Source organism: Lynx canadensis, chromosome A2 (genome assembly GCF_007474595.2).
Source record: "Lynx canadensis isolate LIC74 chromosome A2, mLynCan4.pri.v2, whole genome shotgun sequence".
Lineage (NCBI taxonomy): Eukaryota > Metazoa > Chordata > Mammalia > Carnivora > Felidae > Lynx > Lynx canadensis.
The window spans coordinates 20,092,738-20,119,449 of NC_044304.2; the positions used below are offsets into that span (position 1 = coordinate 20,092,738).

The 26,712-nt window shown below is 40.9% G+C and overlaps 1 protein-coding gene across 7 annotated transcripts in view; it reads right to left on the minus strand.

Annotated features, from left to right (window-relative positions):
* DCAF1 (DDB1 and CUL4 associated factor 1) overlaps positions 1-20,653 on the minus strand; it is an 81,895-nt gene extending 61,242 nt beyond the window's left edge. For 3 of the 7 annotated variants that reach the window (XM_030306898.1, XM_030306897.1, XM_030306896.1), the window contains exons 1-4: positions 20,475-20,653; positions 9,387-9,504; positions 4,436-4,512; positions 2,240-2,313 (exon numbers count right to left, since the gene is read on the minus strand). In XM_030306898.1, coding sequence (XP_030162758.1) covers positions 2,240-2,313; positions 4,436-4,512; positions 9,387-9,496 — 261 coding nt within the window. In that variant the 5' untranslated portion in view covers positions 9,497-9,504; positions 20,475-20,653. The remainder of the gene's footprint in view (positions 1-2,239; positions 2,314-4,435; positions 4,513-9,386; positions 9,505-20,474) is intronic. The other 4 variants (XM_030306892.1, XM_030306891.1, XM_030306895.1 and 1 more) reach the window with 3 other exon arrangements.
* Positions 20,654-26,712: the final 6,059 nt, after the last annotated feature.

Here is a 26,712-nt window from a genome sequence, read left to right on the forward strand (position 1 = left end):
TGATGGGATCATATATTTCTTCTGCAGCTTTAATGTCAAATCCTCCCAAAAGAACAAATCAGCAACCACAGAAATTAAAGCTCAAAGAATATCAAGAAGGGGGGCCTGGGTGGCTCAGTCAGTCAGTTAAGCATCTGACTCCTGATTTCAAATCAGGTCATGATCTCATGGTCCTGAGATGGAGGCCATGTCAGGCTCCAAGCTGGGTATGGAGCCTGCTTAAGATTCTCTCTCTCTCCCTCACCCTCTGCCACTCCCCCACTTGGGCACATGCATTCTCTCTCAAAAAAGAGTATCCAGAAGAAATCACTCCCTATTCTTTTTTTAACCCCTATTCTTACATACACTTTTTCAGAAGGATAAAGCAGGGCAAGACAACCAACCCCCTCCAGATTCTTGACAATAGTTAATGAAAAACTTGAATTTTGTACTTCTACTATAAATACATTTAATATTATATACAAATTATAAACATATATAAATGCATTAATAAAACTTCCTTCTAGTACTCAAATATTATTGAATCTCTACTACTAAGTGGCACTGTATTCTGTGCTGGGTATACAACAGTGAATAAGATGTAGTGCCACCATCAAAGGGTTCATAATCCAACAGAAGTGACAGTTGGAAAAACAAGTATCATGAGTATACGATGCTACAGAAGTCTGTAGGAGGTCACACAACCCCTGCAGAGGAATCAGAGAAAGGCTTAGAGGGGGAAGGATTTCAAGCTAGAACGTAAAGGACAAGTAGGAGTAGCTAAGGAAGAGTGGGGAGGAGAGGCGAGACAAAGGGCAAGAATTTAAAATTAAAAGAACAAAAGCCAGAGAGATTGGGTTTATAAACTGAGGAATTTAAAATTCATCTTGAGGCCAATGGGAAACCACTAATAGATTATAAGTAAGAGGATGCCATGATCACTTTTTGCATTTTAGAAAAATTTCTGGGCTATAAAGTGAAGAATAGGTTGGAAGAGAACAAGACAAGATGAGAAATCAGTTAAGAGGTTATTACGATCACCAAGAGAGAGATGGTAGTGGCTAAACTAAGGTCTGGCAACAAGGACATAAAGAAATGGAGGGATTTATGAAGTTAAATGAAAAGGAATGATAAGACCTGTAAGTTTAACTGAATAAGAGAACTTGGAAAAATAAAGTTGTCTAGCTGGCTAGACAAGGACATCATTACTGAGCTAGAGAACAAGAGAAACAGACTATACAGCACACAATTAGACAGGTGGAATTCAAGGTTCCTGTGGGGAATATCCAAGTGGGGATATCTAGAGGACAGCTCAACATTTCTAGAGAAGCAGAGAAGAGACACTGGTGATCAAGAAATAAATTGGAGTTAATACAATACAGAGAATAATAGTTAATACAGTACAGATAATAATAATAGTACTTACTGAGCCCTCATGTACCAAGTTCTGTGCTAAGCACTTTTTTTTTTTTTTTTAGCATATGTGCTGCCGAAGCGAGCACGGCACTTTTCATGACTCATTTCATTCAAAGGTTACAAAAATATTTTAAAGGGAAGATCATCCCTATTTTATAGATTAGGAAAATAAAGCTTGGAGAAAATGAAGTTTGGAGAGGCTTAAGTTGCCTCAAGATCAAACTGCCAGTGAACAGTGAAGTTCCATTTAAACCCAAAACATGGACCCCAAAGCCCATGCTCTCAAGGATCATGCAATTTGGCCTCCAAAAACAAACCTAACAGCTACAACTTACTGAATAATTACTATCTCAGGCCCTGTGAATGCTATATATATATTCCCCCCACCTCATTTATTTCTCAACAGCCCTGAGTTAGAGAAGGTAGCTTTGTCTCCCTCCACATGCCCAATGCACACACCACAGTGTCAGTGCAGAATCATGCCTCATACATACATCACTCTGAGTTTTCTATTCAGAAATTCAAGAAAACGTCTATATTCCCAAACTCAAAATCATCTTGCCCTAGGATGAGTACAGATGCCTTGGGAGTCCTTGCCATATTCAAACAATGAAAATACACACCAAAGAGAAAACACCTTGGCCACGACCAGGACTTTGGTAAGAAAGAAATCCATGACGACTCTTAGCTTATTGAACCAATACCAAACAAACAAACAAACAAAATCTACCCACACTATTCCCAACTTTGTCAAGACCTCAAGAGAAAACAAACTATTTACAAACAATAAAGGTATAGCATCCACTGATGATAATCTCTGGAGAAAAGTAAGAAGCAAACCTACTGCATTCATGAAATCATCATTCTTGAAGAGTATTCTCAGCAAGTGGCCCAGCATACACTCTGGATCAGCTCGACCTACCAAAAGAAGAGGGGAGGAACAAACAAAGGAATGAGTAAGTCATCCCAGTCAAGCAACTCAGACCTCTGGAAAGGCACCTGGATTATTACAAGTACCATTAAAATGCCAGCAAAAATAAACAGAAACAAAGAAAAACTTTTTTGATGAATCAGATTTCATAAGAAACATTCTCTAAAATTAAAAGTGACAATATAAAAACTCGAGACACTGCTCTCTAACTTTCCCATCTCCCAGCACATTGCCTACACAGCCATGCCAAACTAAATAAATGTGCAGTAGACCCAGACCAGCATTACTAAGAGTACACAAGGTCTAAAAAAGAATCATAAAGGAGCCTAAGAGAAAGAAAACCCCTGATTTCCCAGCCAGATTTAGGTAGGAAGCACTTCTTTTGATGGGTGGCCTGGAGGAGATAAGACTCCAAATCTAATCTCTTTTTCAACTATATACCAAAAGTAGCAGAAATGCATCCTCAAACCTGTAATGATATTCCAGGTTGTGGGGGCAGGCACAGGAAGGGAATCCCACTAAGTAATACCAACTCTAAAGATATGATAAGTTTGGCCATCTTAACTTCTCAGCTCCTGGGGAAAGAAAGGCCAGGAACCTAGAATCTACTCAATACAGGTAAAAGAATTAATGATTGGTAGAATTATTGGTTTTTAAAACAGATACCATCTATTTTAATTTTCCTTTAAGATCATTAGAGTGGCAAATTTAGTCAAACTCAAAATACAATTTAGGATAAAGAGAAGATGTGAGCCACTGCTATGAAGTTTCTACCAAGCTATAATCAGTATTCCAAGGTAAACCACAAAAAGAAAAGTTACAGAATGGTATCATAAAAACTAGATGAAGACCTCAGATTACCTTTCTCTCTTAATAAATGACAAAACTGACATCCTCACTTTTATTAATAGAAATTATACCTAATAACATAAGAGGTAGGGAGGAAAAAACTGCCTTTAAAATTTTCTCCTGAAAAGTGTATCAATCATCATTCTGTCTCTCCCTTCTTCATACCATTTCATCCTTTCCAAGGCCTTTCCAAGGTCACTAAGCATGATCATCCCTCTTTTAATTCTTTTCATAACCCCATAAGTTAACTTAGTTTCTTCTCTCACATTCACATTTATACTTATGCTCTGATTGCCTCACTGAAGGTAAGAGTTAAATAGGTGAATAGTCCTCCAAAGTCACAAGTGAGGATGTCTAGGACAAGAGCAACAGGTAACATCACATAAATAACTAGACACTCAATTTGAAATGCCTAGCTTACTTATATTTGAGAACAAAAGTCTAGGAAATAGAAATAAACCCTGTACCATTCAGGTATATATACAATGTTCTTATTTTTATAAGTCCCACTCATTCTCATCTCTCTCCACACATACAGTATCTCTTTTTTCCACAAAGGACTGCTTCTCACTTCACACAGAGAAAGTTTGATTTAAGCTTTCCCACTGGTACTCTTAGAGAAGACATAAAATGGCAAAGTCTCAAGTCTCATATAGTTCTGTATCATACCAAATTCTATGCCAAAGCAGACTGGATTGTCATGGTTCTAATTAGCCCAAAATAAAACCAAATTAACATGAAATGGCATACTTCAGCTGCTGAGATACTAAAGCAAACATCAAGAACTCTATTTATTATTCAAGGTTCCAAGTATCCGTTTCATAACTAAAAGGAAGGCACTTAATGTATTCAACTACATTTCCTCATAGTAAAATGGTAATTATCCCTTTTATTCCTTCAAAGAATCCAAGTTCGTAACTGTTTCAAACTTGTTTGAAAAATTAAAGCACAGAGAATAATCTCTTCTGTGTTAAAAGTCAGAAAGGGAGAACATTTCCCTCTAAGTAATCCTATCAATGGAGTCAATAAGGTACACCTACATAATTTAGCTCCTTAGTTATCCTCTATTTGATATGTAAATATTACAAAAATTTCAGTTTTTCTAGAAACTTATTTTTCCTTACTACCTCACCTTGAGCAATATTTTAACAATTAGATGGTCTTAAAACTTAGCATGAAAGATGCTATTTCAATTTTCCTATTAAGCTATCTTCTTTTGTAAGAAAATTAGAACCAGGCTTAAGAGAACACAGGTCTCACCAGGATGTCGGTCATCAAATGGGTCTGGATCCCCCTTACGATATTCTTCAGTTTCTTTTTCAATCAATTCAGACATCCTAGCACAAAGGGAAGACAGGGTCAACTCTAGACAAGCATACAAAAAAAAAAAAAAAAAATGTACCACCACCTACTATAGTCAATTCAACAAAGTGTAAAATAAAAGTAAAAAGTGAGAAAAAAGATATTTTCCTAATGAACACAGATCTAAATAAAACAATGTCCACTCCCAAATTCATTCTTCTCTCCACTTGCCTGTCTCAAAAAATTGGACTACCATCCCCTCAAGGAGCCAAAAACCTAGGAGTCATCGTTAAAACCTTCCCTTTCTCCTCACTCCCACAACAATTCTTTTTGGCACTACCTACACAGGTATCTCCTGACTTCATTTTTTTTTTTTAAGTTTTGTTTATTTTGAGACAGAAAGAGTGCAAAAAGGGGAGGGGCAGAGAGGATCCCAAGTAAGTTCCACGCTGTCAGCATGGAGCCTGACACAGAGCTCAAACTCAAGAACCATGAGATCATGACCTGAGCCAAAATCAAGAGTCAGGCACTTAACCAACTGAGCCACCCAGCGACCCTCAATCATTTCTTTAAATCTTGACCATTCCTATCCCTGCCCAGAACACCATCATCAAATGCTTGAACCACCTGCAACAGCCTTTTCTCCAAACTTCTTGCTTCAATGTTTGGCAATTCATTCTCCAACTTCCAGCAACTTACCACAATAACCTCAATTAAATCCAAGTATGACCATGGCTTATACTAACACAGCCTCTGTTGGCATCTCTGACTTCTACTCTCCATTCCAGTTTAATAAGCTTCAGTCACATGGTCTTCTCTGCTCTTCAGAGAGTTCACAATTGTTTCAGGGCCCTAAGTGCTTTTACTTCAGCCTGTGACATTTTCCCCCCACCCCCACTCCTAAGCTCCCACCCATATCCCAAGCAATCACTCATCTGCTTTCTATCATCACAGATTAGTTTTGCCTGTACTAGAATTTAATATAAATGGAATTGTTTACACTATTTTTATGACTGGCTTCTTTAGCTCAGCATATTTTGAGTGATCCACGTTATTTGTTACATGTATCAATAGTCTTTTTTTATTCATGCCTTCTTTTTGAAATAAGAAAAATCACATTTTGAATACCCTAAGACTGATATTTTAACCTACTGTAACAACAATCAAATACAAGGTTTTCACACTCTCCAGTATCTGTCATGCTCTGTCCTAACTCAAACTCTCCTATATGCTTTATGTCTACAAAACCATACTTCCTAGTCTTAAAAGTTAAGCAACCTACAAAAACTCTTGCCCTTTCTGGTATATTTTTCCCCAGTAAGTCTCGAAAGTATTTCTACTTTTTCTACCCTTCCCTTTAAACTCTGAGAATTATCTTTGCCACAAAGGGGTGTGACATAAAATGTTTAGAATTACATACCATAAGATCTACTAGTATCTTCAGCTGAAACTAAGCAATACAGCACAGAAATTAAAAACATGGATTCTGGAGCCAGATGGCTAAGGTTCAAATCATACCTCTTCCACTGTGTGTGACTTTGATCAAGTTATTTAACCTTTCTGTGCCTCATCCGTAAGATGAGGGGAATAGTCCCTACCTTAGAGAGTTTCCTTGAGGTTTAAGGTAATATATGTACTCTGCTTTGAACAAACCTTGCATGTGAGAGCTAGTTAAGTGTGGTTACAATGAAAACTGAGAATCGAAAAAAAACAAACAGAAAAACAATTTAAGGTAGATTTGACTGGGATAGGGCAGGAAGGAGTCTTATGGAGGTAGTACTCAAGTTCTTTAATGTGATATAGATGATAGTTTTGCAAGTAAAGAATCCATCAAGCAGAGTACTGTACAGTACATGTCTCAATAGTATGAAAAAACAAACCGTAGAACTTGGGTAACGCTCACATAGCTTGGCCCAATTCCAGTCTCTTTTCACAGAATCAAGTCAAAGATTTGACTACAATAAATAAAAAAACAAATAGTAAATAGAAAGTCTAAGATAAAAAAACATATTTTTCTTAGGAAAACTGCCAAAAAAGTAGTGAAAGTTGTGGCAAATAAAAGAATAGGCAAGCCTGAAATTCATTTGCTGTTCATGGAATATACCAAAACACCCAAAACATGCAGTCAGTTGAGGTGGGGGTAAAGAAGAGACCACAGACATGTGAAAGAACTTCAGGAAATATCCAGTGAACTACCACACCCACAATTTGGATGACGGGAATTGCCCATTTCAAAAATACTGGACTTTTAACACATCCTACTAGCTCTTAAACCTGTCTAACGTTGAATATCCTTAAAGATCTTGCTCCATGTAACTTTATTTTCCACTCCTACCTTATATTCGCCCTTCACTATGGTAGAGGGCCCTTTCCTCACTGCCACAAAAACATGCCCCACACCTTTTGGGATGAGCACTGTTGTTGTATGGAAACCAATTTGACAATAAACTTCATATATTGGAAAAATAAATAAATAAATAAAAATTAAAAAAAAAAAATGCCCCAGTTCATTCTCCCCTCGATGCTTTAGTCACATTTTTCACTTTTCCTAGAAAACCTTCTTTCTCTGCTTCTCATCAAGCTATATCCACCATCTTTCAATTCCCTATTCCAAAAAACCTTTACCACAGGAATTAGGAGTTAAAACCTAAAATTCTAAGCTTAGGTCTCCACTGTCTGGCTGTCTTTTGCAAGTAGCTCCAAAGAAGGGTGCCATTTAACAATGCAGCTCTCATTGATACTTTTAGTGACAAATGAGGAAACTGAGGTTCAGGGAAGTATCTGATAGTTGCAACACACAAAAGGTCCTCAAATATTTGCTGAGTGAATAAAAGAAACTGACTCATTAACATTCTTTCCATACTCATAACCATTGCAATATTAAGGAACCATACTGCCCAATTTAACACCTCATTAGATATTAATTTGTACTACTACTCATTGTTTTGTATCTGCTAGTTGCCCCCCAGATGGTGATCTCCTTGAAGACAGAGCCCCTCTAGGCTTTGCACTACTGAATATCACAGCACAGTGACTAAGTGGAGGGTCAAATATGATCATGAATGTGAAATATTCTTCAAAATAAAACATTGAGTATCTTTGGTATATGTACTCAATAAATACTTTTTCCAATTAGGTGAAACTACCACTAACATTGTTATCCCTATTTATGACTCTCTTCTTTTAGTTACAGCAATAGTTCATATTTTAACTGCACAATACTTAGACTCTTTAATTCACTGTGGCTGCATTTCAAGTATCTTGTGATCAGTAGTTCTTAATCTCCAATGCCTCTACAAATTAAAATCCACTTTCCACCCGTCAGCAATAATCCTGTTCCTAAAAAAAAAAATAAACTGCACTTTTCACATGTTCCCCATGTATCAACAGCAACAAAGCATTTATCCCTATTTAAACTTTCAAAAGATCATAGTTCTCTTTATTCCTGTAGAATACATCATTGCATAAACAAAAGGCTTTTTTCTCTGCTGTATCAAAGATTAGATGTTAAAGATCCCCATGTTCCAGTGACCTCCTCTTTAGAAAAACCATGGGCATCCCTCTCCAGCCTTTATTTTTCATTCTCCTATTTAATACAATCATTTAGTAAAATTATGTCCCACATAGTTACTATGTACCAGGCATGCACATGTCATTGTCCAAGAAGACACCAATAAAAAAGGTGTAGTACCTGTCTTTAAAAAACTTACAATTTAGTAAAGTGACACATGAAAAAAAAAAAAGAATTATAGTACAATGTGATTAGAGTTAAAATGAGGGGAATTATACCACATTTTATGTGTGTGTGTATATGTGCATATACACACATACATATACATATATATGAACGACAGAAGTATTAAAAAAGAAAAAAAGGAGTGCCCAAACTTACCTGGGAATGTCAAAGTCAGAGAAGGTTTTACAGACATGATTCTCAAAACTGATTCTTTGTCAGGCAGACAGACATACCAAAGAAAGGCATTTCAGGCCAAAGGAACACAGACATTAGAAAATACCGTACTATTCCTTACTGAAAGAGACTAATACTATGAGGCAGAAAAGGGAAGCGGGGGCCAAATCATAAATGGCTTCCTAGACTACTCTACAAAGTTTATATTTTATTCTGTAGGAAAAATGGAGTCAGAGAAGAATTACAATCAAAGACATAAAAATCAGATTTGTGTTTAGAAAGAGGACTCTTTCAGCCAATAGAAGGATGTATTGGAGGAGGGTAAACTGGATATGGAGAGAAAATTCACACTGCCTAAGAGGCCAATCAAGACATGATCAGTATCTAATGAATAAAGTGGTAAGGGGGAATAGGGAAGAAGAAAAAGCAGAAATCCTGCTTGGGGGCTAAATTGTACTAGAGAGGAATACACTGGGGAGATGGTTTTCAGGTTTTTAGTTTGAAACTATGTACACCAAGCAGGGAGTACAAAGGGAGTGAAAGAAGGAGGAGGCAGGATGAATATGATAAGCTCTATTGTAGACATGGTATGTTTCAGGTGTCTGCAAATAGCCAGGTAAAGATGGGTATACCAAGCAGCTGAGAAAAGGGTCTGAAATTTTTAAAAAGAAGAGTCTGAAGCAGAAATAGACATTTTAAACTGAACCTAGGAATAATGTTTTAAATCATGGACAGGAACGAAACTAGGTAGAATATTCAGGGTGAAGAGAAAAGAGAACCACTAACAAAACCCTAGGATTGAAACACAGACAAGAGAAGAACCTAAAGAAAGAGATTAAGAACTAACAGCCTCAAAGGAAAAGTAAGAAATGTAAGAGCTTCAAGAAGTAGTGAGATAAAGATGGATTTAGAATTCACATTCAAGATAAAAATGTTCCCCTACTCTCCAATTTTTCCCTTTTTTTAAATGAATTTTTTAAAATTTATAATTGTTTATACCTGGTAAGGATAGGTACCATGTCCTGCCCACTGCCATGTTCCTTTTCCCACTGCTCCAGCAGGGTAGTGAGCTCAGCTTTGGAGTCCACATGCACCGCTACTGTAGTCATGGCTTGGCCTAAGGAATCAAAAATATAAGTAAATAACACATGAACACAGGCAAATAAACTGGACATACTTCCTACAGTGATAAAGGGGGAGAAAAGGCATGAGCAAGCAACAAAAACTTAACTCTGAGACCCCCCCTCAGATAATTTCATTTGTGGTACAGTGGGAAACCCAGCACTGGGAGCCAGAATACTCTTCAAGTCCTCTCACCCCCTCCCAACTTCGGTTTGCTTAACTGTCAAATGAGACAAACTGGATGAAAACTGTGATTCTTACCTTTCTAGGATCAGGAACCCCTTTTGAGAATCAGACAAAAAGCTGGGATCCCTTTCTCTCCTCAAAAATGCATATGTCTACATACCACACATAGAAAACTCCCTTGACTTAGATCTCTGAGGACCAAAATTCTGAAGCTACATATTTTGAGAGAGAACGAGAGATAGAGCATGTGTGCACAAGCAGAGGAAGATCACACAAACACACACACACACACACACACAGAGAGAGAGAGAGAGAGAGAGAGAGAGAGAGAGAGAGAATATCCCAAGCAAACTCCATACTATCAGCACAGAGCCCAATGCAGGGCTCAATCTCATGAACCATGAGATCATGACCTGAGCTGAAATCAAGAGTCAGACACTTAACCGACTAAGCCACCCACCCAGGGTCCCTGAAGCTTTTTTTTTTTTTTTAATAGAAAATGTAGCAAAAACCACTCCCCAAAATATTTTGCTCTCGTAAATCTTTGGGGGAAAGTTCTATGAAAGATAAACAATATATTCGTGTCAATTCTTAACAAAAGGACAAGAACTAAAGTGGATCATTACCAACATGAAAGTTGAGGAGCATTATAAACCCATTTATCCTTCAGGCTTCCTAACCTCTCTCACAGCTGATTTCCTAGGAAGAGCATGAGAGGATGGAAAGAAGCAGAGAAGTTGCTAGGTTGAGTGGTCAGTCCACGGATACAGAGGGACAGGGAGCTGAGACAAGCTTTGAAGGAGATGCCATGAGACATCCACATGAGGAAGAGAAGTTTATTTATAAGGGGCTCCAAAAGGGATAAATGAGACTCAAAGGTTTAGATGGCTTACAGACCAACTTCTTTGCCAAAGTAGTCTTAAGATCAAAATGTCAGACTTTCCCTGCAAAATTTGTTTTCACAGAAATAGCAACCACTCATAAAAACACTTTACGTTGAAAAAAAAAAAAATTAAAAAAAGGGGCGCCTGGGTGGCGCAGTCGGTTAAGCGTCCGACTTCAGCCAGGTCACAATCTCACGGTCCGTGAGTTCGAGCCCCGCGTCGGGCTCTGGGCTGATGGCTCAGAGCCTGGAGCCTGTTTCCGATTCTGTGTCTCCCTCTCTCTCTGCCCCTCCCCCGTTCATGCTCTGTCTCTCTCTGTCCCCAAAATAAATAAACGTTGAAAAAAAAAAAAAATTAAAAAAAAATAAATAAATAAATAAAAAAAAAAACCCACTTTAACACTGGGGTGCCTGGGTGGCTCAGTCGGTTAACGGCCGACTTCGGCTCCGGTCATGATCTCACAGTCAGTGAGTTCAAGCCCCGCGTCGGGCTCTGTGCTGACAGCTCGGAGCCTGGAGCCTGTTTCAGATTCTGTGTCTCCCTCTCTCTGACCCTCCCCCGTTCATGCTCTCTCTGTCTCAAAAATAAATAAACGTTAAAAAAAATAAATAAAAAAAAAACAACACTTTAACACTAGAAAGGGATTACTATCTGATCTAGAATTATTAACTCTTCTAAAGATATCTACCATAAGACCAAAGGAAATACATGTGAAAAATACCACCAAATGTCTAGAATGTAAATATTTGTGGAGCACCTGGCTTGCTCAGTCAGAGGAGCATGCGCATCTTGATTTCAGGGTCATGAGTTCAAGCCCCACGTTGGGTGCAGAGATTACTTAAATAAATTAAAAAAAAAAAAAACTTTAAAAATAAAATAAAATGTAAATATTCGTGTTTTAATAAAGTAGAGGCACTTCTAACAGTACATTGTGATTCATGTCACCAAAGGAGACTATTTCCAAATAAAAATTTTTTAAAGTCTTCTTTTCTGGAGAGAAGAATCCACATTTTTATTGTTTTAACTTTTTTATTTTTTCTTGAGAGAGAGCGTGAACAGATGAGGGGCAGAGGAAGGGAGAGAGAGAATCCCAAGCAGGCTCCAGGCTGTGAGCACAGAGCCCAAAACGGGACTTGATCTCACAAACCATGAGATCATGACCTGAGTTCAAGTCAGAAGCTTAACTGCCTGAGCCACCCAGGAAGCCCCAAGAATCCACATTTTTAGCCTCTCTAGCCAGAGTCACAAAAAAGGAAATACTGCAGGTGTGACTAATACAGACCTCTGATTTTAACTTGAGAAAACCCAGGTTGTATTTTTCAGTCACCATGGACTATGCATTTTTTAAAATAACTGTATTTGGAATGATTTTAGATTTATAAAAAAATTGCAAAGGTAGTAGAGAGAATTCAAATATACCCCTCATCCAGTTCAGTTTCCCCTAATGCACCATAATAGTTTATAGCAGCACAATATCAAAATTAAGAAACCCAACATTGAGGGGCACGTGTGTGGTTCAACTGGTTAAGCATCAGGGACTCTCAGTTCTATGCATTGGCATATGTATCTTAATGCCAGTAGCACAGTGTTTTAATCACTGTAGCTTTGTAGTAAGTTTTGAAATAAGTGTGAGGGGCACCTGGTGGTTCAGCTGGTTGAGCATCTGACTCTTGATTTCAGCTCAGGTCATGATCCCAGGTTGTGGTATTAAGCCCCACTTTGGGCTCCACACTAAGCATGGCGACTGCTTAAGATTCTCTCTCTTCCTCTCCCTGGTTCGTGCTGGAAGGAAGGAAGGAAGGAAGGAAGGAAGGAAGGAAGGAAGGAAGGAAGGAAGGAAGGGAAAGAAAAGAAAGAGAAAGAAAGAAAGAAAGAAAGAAAGAAAGAAAGAAAGAAAGAAAGACCCAACATTGATACTTTATCATTAAATAAACTCAACTTAATTCAGATTTCACCAGGTTTTCCATCCATGTCCTTTTTCTGTTCCAAGATCTCATCCAGGATACCATGTGGCACTTAGTTGTCATGTCTCCCTAGTGTACTCTGGTCTACAAGAGTTTTTGAGTTGTTTCTTGTTTTTTCAGGACCTTCACAATCTTGAGGAATACTAGCACTAGGAGTTGGGGGGGGGGCACAATAATTTAAGTCAAGTTTTTTAGACAGTAAAATTTTATGATGAAGATCTAGAAACTGGGCAAAGCAGTAACAGCAAAATTAATCTCTTAAGACACATCCCAAAAGTGTTAAGAAAAAGATGGCTTTCCTGGTGAACTCTAATAAACATTCAAAGAAAATTAACATCAATCCTCAAATCCTTTCACAACATAGAAGAGAAAGGACACTTGCTAATCTATTCCATGAAGCCAGCATTACCCTTATGCCAAAACCATATAAAGCCATCACAAGAAAACTACAAATATCTTTCATCAATACAGATGCAAAAACCCTCAACAAAATACTAGCAAGCTGAACACAGCAACACGTTAACAGAATTATAGATCACGACCACGTGGGATTTATCCTAGGAATGCAAAAGTGGTTCAACATACAAAAATCAATGTAATATATTAATAGGATGAAGAAAAAGAAAGCATGCTTATCTGATTAACGGAGAAAAAACATCTGATAAAATCCATTACCCTTTTGTGAAAAAAGAAAAAGTAAACAAATTCAAACTGGGAACAGAAAAAAACTTCCTCAACATGGTAAAGGGTATTTAAAAAACCCACAGAAGGGCACCTGGGTGGCTCAGTCAGTTAAGCATTCGACTCTTGACTTCAGCTCAGGTCATGATCTCATGGTTCATGAGTTTGAACTCCATGTCTGGCTCTGCGTGGACAGGGATTCTTGAGATTCTCACGGTCTCTCCCTCTCTTTCTCTGCCCCTCCCCCACTCACACTCTCCCTCAAAATAAATAAACTTAAAAAAAAAAAAAAACCCACAGGTAACATTACACTCAACAGTGAGAATGAAAGCTTTCTCCCTAAAAATCACAAAAAAAGACAAGGATGCCTGCTTTAACACTTATATTAAACACTGTACTGGAGTTCTAGCCAGAGCAGTTAAACAAGAAAAAGAAAGAAAAAGCATCCAAGTTGGAAAAGAAGTAAAACTATCCTTACTCACAGGTAACATAATCTATATATAGAAAATCCTAGAGAATTCACAAAAAAAACGCTAATTAACAAATTTTAGGAAAGTTACTGAGTACAAGATCAACACAAAGAATCAGTTGTACTGCTACATCCCAGCAACAAACAACCCAAATATGAAATTTAGAAAATAATTTTGGGGCGCCTAGGTTGACTCAGCTGAGCATCTGACACTTCATTTCAGTCATTTCAGTCAGGTCATGATCCCAGAGTCATGGAATCAAGCCAAATTCCCTCTTGGGGCACCTGGGTGGCTCAGTGAGTTAAGCATCTGATTTCAGCTCAGGTCATGATCTTGTGACTCATGAGTTAGAGCCCCACATCGGGCTCTCTGCTGTTAGCATGGAGCCCACTTTGGGATCCTCTGTCCCACTCTCTCTGCCCTCCCCCACTTGCTTTCTTTCTCTCAAAAATGAATAAACATTTTTTAAGTTTCATTTATAATAGTACCAAAAATAACAAAATATTAAGGAGTAAGTTTAACTCCAAAAAGCACAAGATTTATACACTGAAAACTACAACATATTGCTGGAATAAATTAGAGAAGACTTAAATACATGAAAAGACACCTTATGTTCACGTTATTAGAAGATTTAATACTGTTAAGAAAGCAATACTCTCCGAAATGGTCAATAGTCAGTGCAATCCACATCAAAATCCTAATGACATTTTTTTGCAAAAATGGAAACACTGATAACTAAAACTATCTTTAAAAGAACAAAATTGGAGGATTCACACTTCAGATTTCATTTACTTATTGTAATCTGAGAGAGAGCGAGAGCGAGAGCGAGAGAGAGAGAGAGAGAGAGAGAGAATCCTAAGCAGGCTCCATGCTCAGCACAGAGCCCAATGAAGGGCTCGATCCCACAACCCTGGGATCATGACCTGAGCCGAAATCAAGAATCAGATGCTGAACCAACTGAGCCACCCAGACACCCCCCACACTTATTTCAAAACTTACTACAAAGCTACAGTGATCAAAATAGTGTGGTACTGGCATTAAGATAGACATATACACCAATGCAACAGAACCAAGAGTCCAGAAATAAAAATTCACATTTATAATCAACTAATTTTCAACAAGTATGCCAGACCATTCAATAGGGAAAGAATTTATTGAAAGACCAATAGATCATTATTAGAAAGACTAATGGTGCTGAAACAACTGGATATCCACATACAAAAGAATGAGGCTGAGGCCTTGACTCATACCACATACAATAATTAACTCAAAATGGATCAAAGACTTAAATGTGGAAACTTAAACTATAAAACTCTTAGAGGCACACATAAGGGTAAATCTTCATGGCCCTGAAATTGGCAAAGGATTTTTATTTATGACACCAAAAGCATAAGCAACAAAAGAACAAACACATAAACTGGACTTCAATGTTTAAAACTTTTGTGCATCAAGTGACGTTATCAAGAAAAATGAAAACACAATCCATGAAATGGGAGAAAATATTTGCAAATCGTATCTGATAAGGATCTAGTATCCAGGATATATAAAAAACAATTCAACAACATCAACAACAAAAACCTGACTTAAAAAAAGGGCAGAGAACCTGAATGGGCACTTCTCCAAAAGATGCTCTATATCATAAGATGATCTATATTCATCAAAGAAATGAATATCAAAACCACAATAAGATACCACTTACATCAACTAAAATGACTAGAATCAAAAAATCAGAACATAATGATCATAAGGGTGCCTGGGTGGTTCAGTCAGATAAGTGTCCAACTCTTGATTTCGACACAGGTCATTATTCTCCCAGTTCATGTGATCGAGCCCCACATTAGGCTCTGTGCTGTCAGCTGCTTGAGATTCTCTCTCTCTCTACCCCTCCCACTCACACACAGATGCTCTCTATCAAAATAAACATTAAAAAGAAGAAAATAATGATCATTGGCATGGATGTGGAGAAAATGGAAAGCACACTGTTGGTGGTAACATAAAATGGCATAACAACTATGGAAAAGTTTGGTGCCTCCTCAAAAACTTTTTAAAAAGTTCAACACAGAATTACCATATGACCCAGAAATTCCACACTAAGGTTATATGCACAAAAGAACTGAAAAAGATACTCAAAGAAGTATTTGTACACAAATGTTCAAAGTTAGCATATTCACAACAGCCAAAAGGTGGAAACAATAGCCAAAAGATGTTTATCGAAAAATGAGTGGATAAACACAATGTGGTTACATTTATACAATGCAATATTACTCAGCCACAGAAAGAAATGAAGTACTGATATATGTTAGAGCTGTGAAAGAAAACTGAAAATATTCAGGGCACCTGAGTGGCTCAGTGGGTTAAGCATCCAACTCTTGATTTCAGTTCAGGTTATGATCTCACAGTTCATGTGATCGAGCCCTGCGTCAGGCTCCACGCTGATGGTGTGGAGCCTGTTTGGGATTTGGGGATTTCTCGCTCTCTCTCTCCATCCTCCTTCCAAATAAATAAGTAAAACTTTAAAAAAAAAAATTGAAAATACACTAAGTGAAAGAAGCCAGACACAAAAGGTTATATATTTTATGATTCTATTTACACAAAACATCCAGAATAGGTAAATTTATCAGAAACTTGCCTACTGGTTGCCAGGGGCTTGGGATTGGGGGAACATATGGAGTACTGTCTAATGGAAATGGGGTGATGAAAACATCTTGAAACTAAAAGACATTGTAATGGTTGCACAACATTGTTAGTCTACTAAATACCACTGAATTGAACGCTATAAAATGGTCAGTGGTCAATTTATGGTATGTGAATTTGACCACATGTTTTTTTAAGTGGGAAAAAAATCAGGAGGAAATGCCTCTTGGATAACTTAAGAGATCAACATAGAACATATAAAGGCAAAGTTTAAGGAAAATATTATGTTTAATAAAGGTTAACTCAAGGGGCACCTGGGTGGCTCAGTCGTTAAGCCTCTGGCTTCGGCTTAGGTCATGATCTTGTGGTTCAAGAGTTCGAGCCCCACATCAGGCTGTCTACTCTCAACACAGAACCCCACTTCAGATCCTCTGTCTTCCTCCCTCTCTGCCCTTCCCTGCCTCACACTCAATCTCCTCTCTTAAAAATAAATAAACATTTAAAAAAAAAAAATAAAACTAATGGGGGGCCTGGGTGGCTCCGTCAGTTGGGGGTCCAACTTCAGCTCAGGTCATGATCTCACAGCTCGCGAGTTGGAGCCCCACATCAGGCACTGTGCTGACAGCTCGGAGCCTGGAGCCTGCTTAGGATTGTGTCTCCCTTTCTACCCCTCCTCCACTCACACTCTGTCGCTTCTTCAAAAATAAATAAACATTTAAAATTTTTTTAAAAAATAAAAAGTTTAAGAAGAAAAAGGTACAATCAAGGGCACTGAAATACTAAAATTTTAGAGTTCAATTTAGAAACACATACATTCTTTTGGCATCGTTTTCAAAACTTCCATTTAATTATGTTTATGAATAACTGTAATTTGGGGAATAACTTTCACTTGCCCAGGCAAAACTTAAACTTGTAATTGACTAAATTAATATTGGGGTGCCTAGGTGGCTCAGTTGATTGTGTGCCCAACTTTGGCTCAAGCCATGATCTCACAGTTGGGTGAGTTCGAGCCCCACATAGGGTTCTGTGCTGACAGCCTGAGATCTACTTTGGATTCTGTGTCTCCCTATCTCTGCCCTTCCCCCACCTCTCAAAAATAAATAAGCATTAAAAATAATTTTTGAAAATATCAATGATAATTTACTTTATTATCAATGAAAGACCATTAACATAAAATGTTAAAGGTGCAGTCATCTTGTTATGCACAGGACAGTGAAGGTACATTACTCAATTCACCACGTTTTTTTTTTTTTTTTAATTTTTTTTTCAACGTTTATTTATTTTTGGGACAGAGAGAGACAGAGCATGAACGGGGGAGGGGCAGAGAGAGAGGGAGACACAGAACCGGAAACAGGCTCCAGGCTCTGAGCCATCAGCCCAGAGCCTGACGCGGGGCTCGAACTCACGGACCGCGAGATCGTGACCTGGCTGAAGTCGATGCTTAACCGACTGCGCCACCCAGGCGCCCCTTCACCACGTTTTAAAGTGAGCTCTTTAAGTGGTACACAGAATTTATGGCCTATCCAATAGTGACACAATAGCTACCAATTACTGAATATTAATATGGGACAGACATTTGGCTAATTCCTAATGTTATTCTGAATTTTCACAACAACCCTACCCTTTTTTTTTTTTTTTTTTTTTTACAGATAATAAAAGGGGCTCAGAGAAGTCCCAACGACCAATCAATTGGTACTTTGGTAGAAAAGGATTTCAAGCATTCATATGCCAACTCTGCAAATATACCCGTGAGATCTTGGGTCAAGTTATTTAACTTCTCCAAATATCAACGTCCTTATCTGTGAAGTGGAAGTGGTTGTTCTGAAGGCTAAATGGTAATACTGTCCATGCAATGAAATAAAGGCCCACAAAAAATATGCGGAATGTCCTAAACCTAAAGGTTGCCTGCTAAAGTATTTAGAGATGATGTGTCTGCAACTAACTTCCAAATGGTTCCACAAAATAAGAAATATACACCACACCTATAGAGAAAATATAACAAGATATTAACAATCATTGAATTGGAATGGATAAACAATCGTTTAAAATTTTCCATAAAAGTTGAAAAAAAGGGGCGCCTGGGTGGCTCAGTCGGTTGAGCGTCCAACTTCGGCTCAGGTCATGATCTTACAGCTCGTGAGTTCGAGCCCCGCATCGGGCTCTGTGCTGACAGCTCAAAGCCTGGAGCCTGCTTCTGCTTCTGTGTCTCCCTCTCTCTCTGCCCCTAACCCACTCGCATTCTGCCTCTGTCTCTCTCAAAAATGAATAAACATTAAAAAAAATTTTTTTTAAGTTGAAAAAAATAAGCATTTCCTTTACTAATTTGAACCAACTCTTAAGTATGTGTCAAATGAGAAAAGCACAGTGTGTGTGTGTGTACACACTCATGTACACGCACCTTACCCTGGAATAAAAGATCTCTGGAAAAACACACAAGCACCAGATAATATCTACTACTTTTGTGAAGGTAACAAATTTTCTGAGAGATAATGAAAGGAAAAACATTTTTCAGTATAGGTTGTTAACCTAGCTCTACCATTTTTCCACTATTTTGTAACCTTTTGTAATTTTTTAAATCATAAAATCTGTCCTCCCCAAATACACAATACTTAATGGCCTACCTGGCAGAAACTATACCAAAGCCTAAAATAAAGTCCATGTTAAGGACAGATCTTGTAAGGCTAAAATCGTGAAACAAATGTCTCAAAGCATTCTTATTTTTTAAATAAAGTTTGAAGATTCAAGTAAAATTTACCCAATAATAAGAATGACAAGATCACATATAACAATTTTCTATTCGGCGTCCATAACAATGACAAAATTAACATAAGGAAATTGATAATAAACCCAACTTCATTCACTCCAAACTATCTTGTGGTTCATTCTACCAGTTTCTTCCTCTACTAAATTTAACTGTACAACAGAACACTGCACTCAGCAACTACTCAAGGGATTTTGAGCATAAAATTACGTCCTTTATATTCCCCAATTTCTGTATTATCTCAACATCCAAAAATGTATCACCACTCAAATAGATAATACTGCTATGTACAAAAATCTTGACAGCATCAAGAAAAAAAATACGAAATCAATTCCTAAAGAGTCTTAATATACAAGCTTTTATAAACCTTAAAGGTAAAGTTCAGTACACCGGAAAAAGAAAATTACAGGACATTGCCAATGAACTCCTCGCTCTGTACATTAACAAAGCGTTTAGAACAGGAAGATGATGCTAATAATTAAACGTGTATACTAATTAAAAGGCTTCGCTGAAAAGACTGAGTAAAGAAAAACTAAGGCCAATGGGACATGGACAAAGACGATTCATTTGGGACTCAAAAAGAACCATTACCCACACTCCAAAATTATTCTTCAAATTCGAAACCCAAGAGCTAGCACTACAGTAAGAGGAAGTGAGACGGAAACCGTCTAGGAAGAGAAGAGTTGAGCAAATGCCTGTCACCCTAGTTGAAAACGACTATAACCCCCGGAAATAGGCTCCCGGGAAGCTAGGCGGGCACTCCGAGGTTTGGTTCCCCGCAGTAGGACCTACACACCTCTCCCTCCATCCCTCCCCTCCACCATAGGGGTGGGAGGAGTGCCCGGAAAGCTCCGCCCCCCTCGCCCGGTCAGAGAGCCGGGCGGGTGCAAAGGGAGGTGGCACGAGGCCGAGGGAGGGGAGAGCCCGCCCAGGTGACTGGAGCTGGAGGCGGAGACACAGCCAGGGAAGGGGGCCGCCGTACGGCAAGGAAGATGGAGCCCCCCAGCCCGTACGGAACGGAAAATGGGAAGACTAAGAAGAAAAAGGTTAACGAGGGGAAGGGGAGGCACCCCTCCTCCAGGCAGGGGCAAGCACACCCCTGCCCCCCACTCCGGGCGGAAGAGTTACTCTCGGGAAGCTTCTTTTGCGGACTGAGAGAAGAACGTGGAGGCCCCGCCCCCGAGCCAAGAATCTGAAGAAGGAAAAGTCCTGTCAGGCCCCAGACCCAGCCTCCCCGGCGGCCCGGCCCGCCCCCTCCTCGCCGGCGGCCCAGGCAGGTGCCGCCCCTCCCCCAGCCCGGCGCCCACTCTCCCTCCCGCCTTGACCACGCGCCTTGTCTCCTCTCGGCCCTCCCAGAGATCCGTCTCCCTCCTTCCCCCACTCACCTTCCCGGGCGGCTCCGCCGCTCCCCCCTGACCCCGCCAGCGGCCACAGTTCACACACACCGCCTCAGGTCCCGCACTCACTCTCCCTCACTCACACACAGCGCGACCACAGCTCCAGAGCGGCCCACATATTATGCGTCACTCGCGCGCTACGTGCCGCGCGCGCGCGCGTTCCGACTTGGCGCGAGGCTCGCTGGAAGGGGGCGGAAGGAAAATGCCAGCGCGAGGGAAGAAAAAAATCGAAGAGCCCGGGGCCGCCTGGGAAATGAAGTTCCTCTTCTAGGGGCGGGGCCCATCAGTCTTGATTGGCGCTTGAGTCCTTACTCCCGGCGCATTGACTTCTGGGATTTATAGTTTTTCCTCCTGGATGCGAACTGCTGCGTACTCATTGGCTGCTTCGGAAGGCGGAAGCGCATAGTGAGGCACCAAATCCACACAAGCTGGCGTACGCTACGACCGCTTGACACCTTCTCAGTAACCTTATTCTGCCTTGTGTGACTGGAGTGAGCTTCTGTTTTATTCTCTCATTTGCCCTATTATACCTAGAGTATACCATTATCTAGGAAAATATTTCCTACAAGCTTATCAGAAAGCACAGCATTCATGAAACAGAAGACACTGGTTTTGTCTTCCTTTCTGTTCAAGACTTAACCTGTGGGATCAGTATTTATCCTAGGTGTCATATGAGGCAGAGAAAAGGAAAAAATTAAAAGGCAATAGATTAAGGCAGGGTCATCTAATTTAATTCCTTTATTTTGCAGCTGGGAAAAGTAAGGCCCAGAGAGAGTGAAATGACTTACCTAGCATCCCACACCCAATTAGCAATGGAACCAGAACGATTCTTGCCTCTGACTCAGGTATCCCTTTTTAGGGATATGAAAAATATATGTGATTCCACAGCTGAGCAAAATCTCTCCCTGATAAGACCCTACCCAGCTTTTCTCTCTCCAGGAGAACTGAACAAGTTTTTATGCATTTCTATGCAGTCCTCACAGCCAACACTTTCACAGGGGGATCAAGAACCCAACAAACCTGCCTGCTGCTATACTCAGGTTCCACAACTAGTAAGAAGCTGACCAGAGCCTGGATGCTGGATCTCTTGATTCCATTCCCCTTTTTCCAGAAAAGAGACCTCCCTCCTCATTTAACTATGTAACTTGGAGCAGCTGTTCAGACACAAAATTCTAGACTGTGGGGTGGCAGAACCAGACTTGTCACCTCTCTGCAACCCTTTTACCTGCAATGACGGCACAGCTCACTTCTTTGTGCTTTTGGAACTTTGCCTATGTTAGTAATGGCCACTACCATTTCCTTTGACTTTACAGCAGGCTCAGTTCTGAGCCAAGTGTTTAACCCACACTTTTTCATTTAACCTTCACTACTACCCCACAGGGTAGATACAGTTAGCCACCTATACAGATGAGAAATCTGAGCCCAGAGAAGTGGCCCAAGGAACGGGGATCAGATTTGTGGGTCCAGAGGCTGCACTCACAGCTTTCCTATACCTATCCTCCAGCACTCCTTGAGCTGACTTCCTTACTGTGCCTCCCTGAGCCACAAAACCAAAATGCATGAGTACCCTCCCTCTGTCCATGGTCTAGGTAACACAGCTGTGATTTCGCCACTGGCTGGGAACCTGAAAGAGCCCTTGTGGGAACCCAGGGTCCCACTTACCTGCTCCTGGTGCAGCCTCAGTCTGCCACCAGATGGCACTGCTTCCCTTCAGAAACTCAGAATGGGGCTCTGGGTCAATGATGGGATTGAAGAGCATCACACAGGGACTTTGGAAAAGCCAGGACCTGGCACAAAAACAGACACATAGACCAATGGAATAGAATAGAGACTCCAGAATTGAACCCACAAAAGTATGGCCAACTAATATTTGACAAAGCAGGAAAAAATATCCAATGGAAAAAAGACAGTCTTTTTAAGAAATGGTGCTGGGAGAACTGGGCAGCAACATGCAGAAGAATGAAACTAGACCATTTTCTTACACCATTCACAAAAATAAACTCAAAATGGATAAAGGACCTAAATGTGAGACAGGAAACCATCAAAACCCTAAAGGAGAAAGCAGGAAAAACCTCTCTGACCTCAGCCACAGCAATTTCTTACTCGACACATCTCCAAAGGCAAGGGAATTAAAAGCAAAAATGAACTACTGGGACCTCATGAAATAAAAAGCTTCTGCAAAGCAAAGGAAACAATCAGCAAAACTAAAAGGCAACCGACAGAATGGGAAAAGATATTTGCAAGTGACATATCGGACAAAGGGCTAGTATCCAAAATCTATAAAGAGCTCACCAAACTCCACACCCGAAAAACAAATAATCCAGTGAAGAAATGGGCAGAGAACATGAATAGACACTTCTCTAAAGAAGACATCCAGATGGCCAACAGGCACATGAGAAGATGCTCAACGTCACTCCTCATCAGGGAAATAAATGCAAGTCAAAACCACACTGAGATACCACCTCACGCCAGTAAGAGTAGCTAAAATGAACAAATCAGGAGACTATAGATGCTGGCGAGGATGTGGAGAAACGGGAACCCTCTTGCACTGCTGGTGGGAATGCAAACTGGTGCAGATGCTCTGGAAAACAGCATGGAGGTTCCTCAAAAAATTAAAAATAGAACTACCCTATGACCCAGCAATAGCACTGCTAGGAATTTACCCAAGGGATACAGGAGTGCTGATGCATAGGGGCACTTGGACCCCAATGTTTATAGCAGCACTCTCAACAATAGCCAAATTATGGAAAGAGCCTAAATGTCCATCAACTGATGAATGGATAAAGAAATTGTGGTTTATATACACAATGGAGTACTACTTGGCAATGAGAAAGAATGAAATATGGCCTTTTGTAGCAATGTGGATGGAACTGGAGAGTGTTATGCTAAGTGAAATAAGTCATACAGAGAAAGACAGATACCGTATGTTTTCACTCTTATGTGGATCCTGAGAAACTTACCAGAAGACCATGGGGGAGGGGGAGGAAAAAAAAGTTAGAGAGGGAGAGAGCCAGACCATAAGAGGCTCTTAAAAACTGAGAATAAACTGAAGGTTGATGGGGGGTGGGAGGGAGGGGGGTAGGTGATGGGCATTGAGGAGGGCACCTGTTGGAATGAGCACTGGGTGTTGTATGAAACCAATTTGACAATAAATTTCATCTTAAAATTTTTTTGTAATTAAAAATAGGAAAAGCCAGGACCCAGGAGGCTGGAGAAGCAGAGCAGGAGCTATGCATGGCCTGTAGAGTGGTCCTCTCTAGAACCTTTGCTCCACAATGCCTGCAGCCTCCCTACCCCTGCCAACACACACACAGCCACACAATTGATGGCACTCCCAGACTGCCACTCTGGGAAGGGGAGGAGACGGCACCCTTGTTTCCAGGCTGCAGATGCATTCCAAGCATATTCACTGATACATCACAGCACAGGAACGTGTGCCAGATACACAAGCATGCACACCTGTGCATTGGCACCAGGCCTCACAGACAACATTTTGACATCTAAGCACATACAAGCATAAATCCACAGATAGTCCAGGCCCACACACCTGGTTTGGTTCGGCACATTGTCCATGAATCACTGGAAAGAGATTCCTTGGCCTCTTTGGAAGAACATCTCTGGACTGTCCTCCCCTGCTGTGCCTGTGCTGAACCCCTCCCTATGGTGTGCCTCAGAAACAGTAGGCACCATCCAAAAGTCATGCTTACAGGGCTGCCTGGTGGCATATAAAGGTCAAGAGCAGCCCATCCCTGGCCCCAACACCAAGGGCTACAGAGTTGGATATGTTCTACCTGCCCTTACCCCTAAGCATGCCCATGTACTGGAGTAGGAAAATCAATAGCACCAAGTCCTCTGGGCCTCAGGATGTTCCACCCCTCTCTGCCACCCCTTCTTTCCAGTCACCTACTTCCAGGCTCACCAGATCCGGGTGTTCTCACCAGCGCATTCCCACACTGGTGCCCACAGTTCCTGGGTCTCCTCCTACAACTCCTTGGGACCAGAAGATCAGGCCAGCTATCCCACATCAACCCCCGCTCCACTGTTGGCTGAACAAGACTGCTTCCGCAAGTGTCCAAGTGCCACAGGAGCCACCATGGAGTAGCTTAGGGCTATGAGGCTCTGAGGGCCCCAATCTGGACAAAGAGGGAATTCCAGTCATTCATTTGGTGCCCTCCTCCTGCCTGGGAACCTTGGCAGCCCCCTAGGAAAATAGAACACTTACTACCATTGCCCATGAGGTGTGCAAAAAACCACTCCTATATGACAGCATCCACATCCACCACTCTTGTTTTGCAGAGGGAGAAAATGAGACTCCACAGAGTTTGAGCCCCACCTTGTCCAGTGGCCACAGTAGCTGTGGTCTCCAGAAGTCAGTCTGTGCCTCCTATTCCCACAGGTTCAACTTCATAGAGGGGCCTGAGGCTCAAGTAGGAAATGAAGCAGACCATCCCCCCCAACCCTCCCCCCCCCCCAGCTCCCACCTACCAGGGTCTCAACAAGACCGAAGAGCCTCCAGAAGAGCCCCATGCAATCTTTAGGACATACTTGTATTTTTTTATATATTTTTCATCTGAAATTAAAAGTGAGCTGGTCATCCTGGGGCACCTGGGTGGCTCAGTAGGTACGGCATCTGACTCTTGATTTTGGCTTATGTCATGATCTCACGGTTCACGGGACTGAGCCCCGTGTCAGGCTCTGCACTGACAGTGTGCAGCCTGCTTGGGATTTTCTCTCTCCCTCTCTCTCTGCCTCTCTCGCAAGCATTATCTTACTCTCTTATCAAAATAAATAAATAAACATTTTTAAAAAGTGAACTGGTCATCTTATATTTTATCTGGCAACACCACCTCAGAACCACTGCTCAGCCCTGGACCCCAAGGACTCCCTGCATGTGGTCCCCAGAGCCTCTCTTAAAGCATCTGCAAAATAGTTAGAAGCAAATAAGAACAGCTGCCTCCCAAAGGGTTTCATTAGACAGGCAAAGCAGTCAAGGCTCCTTTAGCCACAAGCTGATGATGTGAGTGCTATTAGGCTCAAATTCTTCCCATCTACCCTTCTCTCTTTAACCCCATTGGTTGTGGTCAAGAATAAGAAAATAGTTTTTCCTCTTTACTGGGAAGAGTTTGCAGATGGAGATGGGTCAGCAGTGGAGTCCAGCCTGGGAAGAAAATAGACCTGCATCCTAATACTGGTGCTCCCATTTACCAGCTGTGGAACCTTGGCCTAATCACTCCGCCTCCTGAGCTTCAGTTTCTTTTGCTGGAAAGTAGAAATAACATCTTCTTTCTAGCATTGAGGATTAAATGTGATAATGCATGTAAAATACTCGGCTTGAGGCCTACCACACAGTAAGTGTTAGAGAAGTGATGACTATTCCTATTTTGATTATTCTTGGTCTAATGCTGTCCCTGTTTAAGTTCTTCAGCTGGTTTCTCTTTGCCCCCAGGACTAGCTGCTGGCAGAGCTCAGGTTTTCCTCATTTAAATGAGAAATGAGCTCCTCACCAGAAAAAAATCCTGGGGCATATTTTCAAAAGTGCTGGGAAGTAGCAGAGGAACCACCCTAGGGGGGATCACCTGTCCACCTCTCTGTCCCACCCCAGAACTGAAAATTGCATGGGTCAGAGGGTGGTTTAAGAAGATCTGTTCCTAGGCCTCCAGATGCTTTAAGAGCTTTAAGAGCTACCACTGATCAAAGGTGAAAGTAGTCAAGGCCAAAGAGCCCCTTAGATGTAAAGCCAGACATGTCACCTTCCCAAACCAGCCTATCCACCCTGCCTAGCTGCTGGGATAAAGCCTGTATCTAGAATCCTTGCCCAGAGCACACTTGCTTCTTTCTCTGGATCCTCTGGCAGGATGGTGATGTCACAAAGTAGAGGGCAGAGGGGGTGGCCATAGATATACCCTGGGCTACCCTCACAGTGAACCTGCCCATCACAAACAAGGGCTGCAGCATGAAGAGGGCCAACCTCTGCCTTCCAGGTACCTGCACTACCTATCAGATGACAGCCTTGCTGCCAGTTAGCATCCCTGCTGACCCCTGTGGCCTGCCCTTTCCAGAGACTATGCTCCAGGTAAGAGGGTGAGGAACAGGTGCAAGGAAGGTAAAGAGAAAGCACCCCCAGCCTCTTTTGCCTCACATTCCTGGAATCATAAGTTCTTCCAGGAGAAACAACAGTGGAGTCAGAATTGGAGAGAAAAGACCTTGGATTTTTGACAATACCTGT